This window comes from Amia ocellicauda, chromosome 22 (assembly GCF_036373705.1).
Source record: "Amia ocellicauda isolate fAmiCal2 chromosome 22, fAmiCal2.hap1, whole genome shotgun sequence".
Classification (NCBI taxonomy): domain Eukaryota; kingdom Metazoa; phylum Chordata; class Actinopteri; order Amiiformes; family Amiidae; genus Amia; species Amia ocellicauda.
In genome coordinates, this window is record NC_089871.1 from 6,546,484 (window position 1) to 6,555,857 (window position 9,374).

General features: G+C 41.4%; 2 protein-coding genes across 3 annotated transcripts; one reads left to right on the forward strand and one right to left on the reverse strand.

Annotated features, from left to right (window-relative positions):
* Positions 1 to 2,470: 2,470 nt before the first annotated feature.
* Positions 2,471 to 8,373, reverse strand: shpk (sedoheptulokinase). 2 transcript variants are annotated; one of them, XM_066696402.1, is made up of 8 exons: positions 8,248 to 8,373; positions 6,859 to 7,024; positions 6,287 to 6,428; positions 5,736 to 5,919; positions 5,016 to 5,168; positions 4,515 to 4,690; positions 3,894 to 4,094; positions 2,471 to 3,516 (listed from the first exon to the last, which is right to left on the reverse strand). In XM_066696402.1, exons 1-8 carry the CDS (start codon positions 8,340 to 8,342, stop codon positions 3,122 to 3,124), a joined length of 1,512 nt encoding a protein of 503 aa, XP_066552499.1. In that variant the 5' UTR covers positions 8,343 to 8,373; the 3' UTR covers positions 2,471 to 3,121. The 2 variants fall into 2 exon arrangements, with proteins under 2 accessions (XP_066552499.1, XP_066552500.1); XM_066696403.1 differs by lacking the exon at positions 8,248 to 8,373 and adding an exon at positions 7,495 to 7,614.
* emc6 (ER membrane protein complex subunit 6) lies at positions 8,302 to 9,362 on the forward strand. Its single transcript, XM_066696406.1, has one exon. The coding sequence runs from the start codon at positions 8,302 to 8,304 to the stop codon at positions 8,632 to 8,634; it is 333 nt and encodes a 110-aa protein (XP_066552503.1). The 3' UTR covers positions 8,635 to 9,362.
* Positions 9,363 to 9,374: the final 12 nt, after the last annotated feature.

The window sequence follows — 9,374 nt, forward strand, 5'->3', positions numbered from 1 at the left end:
GGTGGTGGTGTAATGGTGTGGGGGATGTTTTCTTGGCACACTTTAGGCCCCTTAGTGCCAATTGGGCATCGTTTAAATGCCACGGCCTACCTGAGCATTGTTTCTGACCATGTCCATCCCTTTATGACCACCACGTACCCATCCTCCTTCCAGCAGGATAATGCACCATGTCACAAAGGTCCAATCATTTCAAATTGGTTTCTTGAACATGACAATGAGTTCACTGTACTAAACTGGCCCCCACAGTCACCAGATCTCAACCCAATAGAGCATCTTTGGGATGTGGTGGAACGGGAGCTTCGTGCCCTGGATGTGCATCCCACAAATCTCCATCAACTGCAAGATGCTATCCTATCAATATGGGCCAACATTTCTAAAGAATGCTTTCAGCACCTTGTTGAATCAATGCCATGTAGAATTAAGGCAGTTCTGAAGGCGAAAGGGGGTCAAACACAGTATTAGTATGGTGTTCCTAATAATCCTTTAGGTGAATGTATATCCATTAGTGCCGGAGTTCTCAAACTTCTAACACGACCCCTCGCACACGCATGCGCACATAACATAAGGACTCACAACGCGACACAAATGTAGACATGCTCAGTAGATCATATTACGATAACTAATAAAATAACTCATCAGCTATTTCATATTAATGATCTGTTCTCTCACTTATCTTTATTATTAGTAAGTTAAGTCTGAGCAACACAGTTTAACTCTGGATCGAGTGAATTGCTAGCAAGAACTTGTGTATAATACAGTGCGTAAAATTAACGTGAGATGCCACTTGTAAAACTTTTAGTCCTTTTGTTTTACCCAACATTGCTCCTGCACCGTCTGTGCAGCCACTGACACACTTGTCCCAAGAGAGGCCCTCCTCTTGTATTTTGGTATCCAGCTTTTGTGAAAATGTCATTACCTGTGCAAGAACCTTCCAAAGCAAAAGAAAATAGCATGTCCCCTTGAAATAATCTGATGAATAGAAGTAACTGGGCAGTGTTTGATATGTCCGTTGACTTGTCTAGTTGCAAGGCATATTTTTCGCCCTTCACTTGTTCAATAAGCTGACACTTTATATCAGCAGCAATGTCATTAATTTGGCTAGCAATGGTGTCATTAGATAGTGGGATTGTATCAAGCTCACAGGCCACTTTATCACCATGCATGGCCTGGCACACTGCTGCCAGCTTGATAAGGGTCTCCCCAATTGTATGTGGCTTTTTGAACTGTGCAATTAGATACGCTACCTCATATGATATGATCATATTTGCGCTTTGACTGGGACTGTGGCTTGCAGAGTTATCACTTGCTTTTGACCATGTAGCTCTGCCTCCTTTTGGCAGAAAAAACATGTTGGTTTATCAACATGAGAGGGATGCTTGGTTTGCAAAACATTTTCAAAGAATGCATTGGGGATGATGCAGAAGGACTGCCAAATGCATCACTGTCTAGCTCACTGTTTGGTTGTTTTATGTTGGTTTGAAGTGTATTGTGGTAGCCTATATGCTGAACTATATAAGATTGCATAGCTTCAAACAGGATGTGGTTCACAGCTCGTTAAAAACCCATCTGCCCATGACTCAGAATTTCAACCAGCTCATATGAATGGTAGATTTTGATACTGGACCACCAGAAGAATAATGTCATACTGCACTATTGTATCAAATGAGAAACTAGAGAATTTCCAAAATCTCATGTATATACATTGCCTTGAAAAACACGATTTTTAATCGATACTTACAAGTCAGACATTACTTTGACAGTGAAATTAAAAGCAGGGTTACAAATTACTTTAATGTCGTTAGTGTATTCATTAATGCCTATAAAGTGGATTATAGTAGAAAACTAATCTCATGGTTGTATGCAGGTATCCAAGCCTCGAAAAAAAATATTTTAAGATATACATTAAGCAAAAATGGAAGAAGGAAATTAATGCACAAATCGCAGATGAAGATTTGATAAATATGTGCCAATCACAGACTACTACTATTAATTCAAGAGCCATACAGGAATTCTGTATATAACATGCATTCTTAACATAGAATATAAATGTTTCTTTTGTAGGATTTGAAAGTAAAGCCTTATTGAATTCAGGGATTTGTGCTTATATGTCTTAATTGTGCCGAGCTCATTAGGCTATGAGAAGCCAGCTGTTCGGGCTAACCGGGCGAGTCCTGCACAGAACAGGCTTTTAGTGAATAGGACTCATTTCCACTGAATTATAGATGGGAGTTGCAGATATTTTACAGCATTATTTCATTTGAATTCTTTCATCAGCTAAATGAGTTAAGAATGGTAAAATTAGAAAAAAAAACTATGGTACACGTTTGGCTGCCTTTGTAACACCCTTGTAATGGGAAAATGGGAAAGATGCAATCTGCTCCTCGGGCCTAGGGGAAAATACATACACTGACAATATAATACAAAAGCGTGCGTTCCACAAAACTCGTAAAGATGAGATCTGGCCAATCACCCTTTTCAAAATGTTTTATTTTCAAAATTGTGTTGAAATTAAATAACATTAAAAAATTATAAATAAATTAATGGTACAAAACAATGAGGTCCAGGAATGTTAACAACGATTGTTTTTTTTTTTTCCAAACAATTCACGGACTGCTGATCAGAGTTGGGGGTCAATTCTGGAATTGGAATCTAGAATGTGTCATGGTTACAGAATAGGAATTAGAATTGACTAGGCTGAACTGAGGTAGAATTGGAAATTGGACGCCAACTCTGCTGATGTGTGTATCCAGGAACAGTGACTGGTATCGCTGAGCCCTTTTGCAATTCATGCCGTGTAGATTGACAAATGCCACTACAGTAATACTGAATAGTCTTGCATGCTTAATTTGTCTTAATGAACGATCTTTTAATTTGTGAGCTATATTTTCAGCGGTGCAGCTTCACAGTTCATAGTGAGATTCATATCAATATAACTGCCTCATGTTATCTTGTCTCTAATTTCACTTATCATAAATAAGATGAGTTAGAGAACTATTTAAACATGATGGCTGTGCTTTTATGCTTTAATATATAGAATCTGAATTCTATCACCAATTACCGAACACAGTTCACCACTGCCATCTCAGTGCTTCTGCAGGAGGGATGAGATGGTGATTTTTAATCAAATCCTGTCATTCAGTATCATAGCGACACCGACGGCCGAATCCACGTCCTCGCCGTACACCACCGGAAAAGGAAATGCCCTCTCCACTTCCTGCCGGAGAACCTCGTTTTTGGAGAGCGCACTCCCACTCCCGCGGATTCTCTTCACACCTGACTCGAGCAGCCTCTCGGGTGGCAGCATGGAGCACACGTTGTGGACAATCCCTCGGCACACCGCCCTGGTCACGTGACCCAGCGACACGTTGGAGCCAGAGATATTAGACACCAAACCCAGGTGGCTCGTGTTGTGGCGTTCGCCCAGAATCGTTGGATTTACCATCAGATCGGTGTTGTTCTGATTCAGAGCAGCGTTGATGAGCTGCGGATAGATGCTGGAATCATCAAGGTCCATCCCTGCAAATATAGAATGAAGCAGTCCGATATAAATGTATGGGAGTTTGTCCTGCAGTTTTTTTTTGTTAATTTTCCTCCTTTCTTCCTGAAATAGGCTTCAGACTTGATTTGATCTATTTAAGTGGCATAGCCTTGGGGGAATCACACATTAATTTTTTCCCATTTTAAATTCTAAAAAGAGTCTGAGAATAATGAACAGTGTAAAATGAGCATCTATAAAAATACAAAGCAAAAAGTTAAACACCGAATACATTCTGCTCCTTTCCCTGGTGTCCAGGAGAAGGAAAGTGTTGTGAGAAAGTGCGTTATCGCATGTCAAATGTGAGGACTAGGAGAATTGAAGCCTTGCTCTCTGTTACACTTTGAATTGCCCCTACCTAATTCTCTCATCCAATCCTTCAGCATGGCGACAAAGGCGGCCATCACACTGCCCCCATTGAGGGAGGCTGCCACAGCCAGGTAGGAGCCATCCAAATAGGGGAAATAGGAGATTGGGGACTGGGGGTCAGGGGTCGTGGGAGGCTGGAAGTCCGCTGGTAGTGCAAAGGTCAGCTGGGCAGAGGTGCTGATATTCAGAACTGGAGGAATGACACAAATAACTGAAGTGAAATTGGTGGCAGATTTCAGGAAAGAGACCATTTCCCCTGGTATGTGTGGTGGCGATTAGACTCTCATTATGAAACTACTGGTTAAACATGGGATGCAAAAATGGGCAGACAGTAAAAACTAAAAAGGTAAACGCCACAAATCGAACACAGTTGGCGTGCTTTCAAACATATAAATTGTGCCCTTCTGCACTAAAAAGTCTTACCAAATGTTTAACTTGAATACAAAATCAGTACATAACTATGGCCTCCATATGGAAACAGGCTGTGTCAATATACAGCTCTGGAAAAAAAAAAAAAAAAAAAAAAATCCAGAGCTGTAAATGCAAACACAAACATCAAAAAGAGATCCCTATAGACGCGACTGCGGTGCTGCTGCTGCTGCTGCTCTACCTGCATCTGTCCTGTCAGTCATGCAGGAGTACACGGAGCACTGGAAGTCCCCCAGTGCCGCGCCCACGGGTGTGTGTGCAGGGATGCCGTGCCAGTCTACGCAGGTCACTCCCGCGCTGCTGCCCGACTCCATCGTCTCAGGGAGCAGGTGCACAGGGAAGCCCAAGGAGCCCAGACTGCAGCACAAACAGACAGCTCAGCACAGTCCACTGGGGCAATGCACAACACGACTGAATACTGTGCTCCCTGACTTTCCAATGTTGATCTGTGACTAAATAGATTTCATAATTTTCTCTGACAGTTAAGTAAGCTATGGCTATACACACAAAGTACAGTGTGTTTTAATCACTGCACAATGGAGTACCAAAACTGTTATTTATACATATTCATTTAGCCAGTTTACAGGGCAGGTTATGAATTGTTGTACTTGCACAACCCCCTGCTGGCCAAACAGAGCTCAGACGAGAGAGGCTCTGTGAGAGACTACACACAGATACTTACATTTCCATATTCCACTGGTTGGTGTTCGTGTTGAAGTAACCCCAGCTGGCTGCGTTTTGGGCTGACATAACCGGTCTCTCCAAGCCACACAGCATGGCCACCACGTAGTCATGAATGGTCCCAGCTGCGGTGAAGTCTGCCAGGAAGTCAGGCCTGTGGACAAATAGTTGAGAAACATGCTTTTAAAAAATATCTATATATTCCCAGCTGTGAGTTTATGTTTGCTGCTCTTTGTGTAAGAAGCTAAAACATGCTATGGCAGTCCCAGGTGTTTGATAGGCATATATATTTTTTTAAATGTCTAAAACTGACAAACATCACCATGCCATCTTGAGCCAAGGTTATCCCTAAGTGTTTTCTCTTGGGTGCAGTTGCTACGCTGTGTCCATTGATGAGGTTTATCGAGGCAAAGAGGATACGGGGAAATAATCATTGATCTTCAGCTCTCCTTCGCGTGTCCAGTGCAAGAACCGAGAGGAAACTTGAATCAGGCATTTTGAGTTGGGAAGACTTGAGCCCATGTTAAAAAAAAAAAGACAGTACTGTGCCTATAAAAATAGAATACATTAGTCAAATAAAATAAAATGTGATGCACCCTTTTTTACAATCTAATTTAGAGAAAATAAAAAAGGGCTCCCCTTCTACCCAAGCTCTCTATCCCCTACGGCCCATTTCTTGTGTAAATTGGATGGCAGAGAGCAGAGGGGGGTGATACCGCACCTGTGTCTGTGGAACCAGCAGATCGTGGCGCAGCCGAAGCCAGTGGCAAGGCTGAGGTGTGAGTCGGGCTGTGGCAGCGAGGACAGGAAGTCACCAGAGCATCGCCCATCCTGCCATGTGATCAGCGGACTCGTGTCCTTTGGCCGGAATCTTTGGCCGTTTCCGGTTTTCACCCAGTTGCAGCCTGGTATTGGACAGATTTATTTCTTTATATACCACCATTCATGCCAAAGGTAAAGCAAAGCACTTTTAACAGAGAACTAACATTTAATATTAATATAATGTACATAAAATCACATTGTAAATTGGTGAAACAGAATGTAAAGCCCTTTCAGAAGTACAGTACAGGAGAGATTTTAAAGAAACTGGTCTGCAGACAGCAGCCACTCAGTATTTTTGTGTATCAGTTTGTAATTGAGTGTTTTAATTTAAGAGATGAGATGGTTATTTGTAAAGGTGTGCATGCTCAACTGTATTCTTTAAAGCTATTTTACAAGGGCCTTGGTTTCTAGAAGTGACATCTGATTGGTCTTTTTCCAAAAAGCTTCTACCTGTTCCCGTTTTCCAAAATACGACTCCGTGCATTTGTCCACAGACACCTATCTTGATGACTTTTTGGAGCCGGTCTCTGGGTAAGGCAGCAATACACTCATTTAGAGTGTCTACTATCCTGCCAGCATCTTGCTCCTTAGCCTAAATGTACGGTTACAAATAAAGACAAAGGAAATCATGTTACTGATCAGTTGTCTTTGTTGTTTTTATTTCAACAACTTTTGTCTGGATGACACTTTGCCAAGACCCACTGAAAGAAAAATCTTAAAACTTTAAATAACATCTTAATTTTTATGCTTTTAAAGTATAAACAAACTATATCCAAGTAGAATATGTATATGTATTTTGCTACATCAATTGCCCTAAAGATTCTTGCAAACACAATTTCACAATCAGTAAAAAGTCAAAAATGATTAGGAATATCCACATGTACTTTACAAATGCTTAATTCAGCAGTTACTGACATTAACTTTTTGTGAAACTAAAATGAGCAACCATGAATTCCGTATGCATAACCCTAATGGATCTGCATGAATATATTTTAATGCATATTCATAAATCTGATACGTACGTGCATCCCAATATCGCTGGGAATATGGGCCTGTGTGGGCAAGGTGCAGCTGTCCATCACTGTCCTTGAGTGGGTCTCCAGCAGGACGACCTTAATAGAAGTGGTTCCTAGGTCCATTCCTAGGACATACTGGGACGGTATGGATGACGATGCCATGGTGTCCTGTCTAGAGGAGCACACAATATACATCGGATCAGAGCGAAGCCAAACGCCCCTAAGTAACATTTTTGGTTTCCCATGCTTGTTAGTTTGTATATCCCCTGCATTTAACGCATATGTCCAGAAATTTGTGTTGTAGGCTAAAACGTAATGATCTGTATAGAATAAACGTCTTCTCTATAGATTAATAAGACTGGGTCTGTTATAGCGCTGTTTATATTAATATAATAAACGTATATTAGCGATCGGTGAATGTAAACTCTTATTAAACTTAATAAAGCGATTGAATTAATTATGCAAGAGGCTAGCTATAGCTAAATCAGATCATTGTATACGCAGCGACTCATGAAATATACTTCTCACGTTAAGTGTAAGTATTCAATAAATATCTTCCCTATAATCCAGAAGTATTTTATAAAAAATAATTTCACAAAACCGCTAATATTTATAGTTTAAAGAGTGATAATTATAACTTACTTGTGCCCTTAATTTATGGGCAATGAAGAATGTCCCACAAGGCCACCGTAGTGTAAGTCAAAGGTCAATCTTGTACACGTTGTTTTTATCATGAAAATAAACAAACGCGTAGATTACCCTAAAACTATAGGCATATATTTATAAAACAGAAATAATTTACAGTGTTCTAAATAAATACATACAAATAAACGGATGCACTTAAATTGCTTAAACGAAAATGTTGCTCCCAGAATGCAGTGCGTGTCCAATATGGCTGAATCCGTGAGCAGCTGTGTTAGGCAGTAGTTGTTCCCCGTTTTTAGGTACCGAGAAACCGTGTTATTGCAAAGTTGTGAAATAATAACAATAAAGCCCACGATGTACTGACACTTGCAGTTTTCCACCGGATCATTTATTTAGAAGGAAAAGTGACCTCTGCGAAGTAATCCCTTCACACAGCTACGGTAAGCGGCTCTCGTATTATTATCATCAATTCCGTTTGCATATATTGGTCATTAAAGAAAACGTGTGCACCACTTTGTTAGGGTTGTTACGAAGCTTTTCTATATAAACAGATAATGGTAAGAGATAATGGGGTTATTGTTTTAAGTACTCCAAAAGCGTCACATATATATACTCAATTGTTCTGATGGGAATAATGTAATAATGTCTGCCCCCCAGTGTGCATTTCAAACAACACGGGTCAACTGAAGCCTGTGTTTTCCCCCTCTCTCTCTGCCCTGAAGTCACGGTCGCTAGTCCGTGTGTGCTCACGTCATATCCCTCCTCTCTTGCCCGTATGTTGGAGCAGCTCCGTGCCGCAGTAGCATGGCCGCCCTGGCAGCGAAACGGGAAGGCCCGCAGTTCATCAGCGAGGTGGCCGTGCGGGGCAACAACGGGGTGCTCGACTACTGCCGGACCTCCGTGTCGGCTCTGTCCGGGGCCACGGCGGGCATCCTGGGGCTCACGGGCCTGTACGGCTTCGTCTTCTACTTCCTGGCCTCCTTCCTCCTCTCCCTGCTGCTCATACTGAAAGCTGGCCGGCGGTGGAACAAGTATTTCAAGTCCAGGCGATTGCTCTTCACTGGGGGGCTGGTGGGGGGCCTCTTCACGTACGTCCTCTTCTGGACTTTCCTCTATGGCATGGTGCATGTGTACTAAACAAGAGGGAACCACTACCACACCACAGGCTCTGCTCGGAAATCCTGGACACTTCAAGTTGGAGTTTGAATCACTTTCTACTGCCCCTACATATGCCGTAGATTAGGATTAATTTATGTTAGGTGTTCCGTGTAGGCTCCCACTAATCAAAAGCAAACTTGAAATGTTTATTTGTGTCCCCCTCCTGTACTGTATTTAAATGTGAAATGCAGTAAGAGATATTCAACCCGTTTAATATAGTTTATTACTGCTTTATCAGTTTTACTGTATGTACAATTGTCGAATGTTGAGAAGTTTAAAACGAATAATTAAGACTTTAGTAAAAAAATAAATAACTTGTCACCCACATGAGAAATGTGTGTTTTTCTGTAGGGAGTTTTGAATAATAACCACTACCTCTGTCTTCTCTGAACGTGTATGATGAAAGGCTGGATGTACAGATGCTCTGTAGTGAGAATTTCAGATGGCATTAGAAAAACCTTTTTATTTTGTTTGTAGTGAGTGTTTTTCCTTCGTTTGCATATGAGGGTTCATGCCTAAGGAGTGTTGGAGATGTGCAGCTTCCAACTTCAATCTCTCCAATATGGAAACACCTGCAATTGAGTCCTAGTATGAATATGCTTTCCTACACGTCCATCTGTATAACCATGCAGTTGTTTGATATACATGAACTGGTGGGTATAATGCATCATCATTTATTAAAAAATAAACCACAACATACAACACAACATGGCTTCACG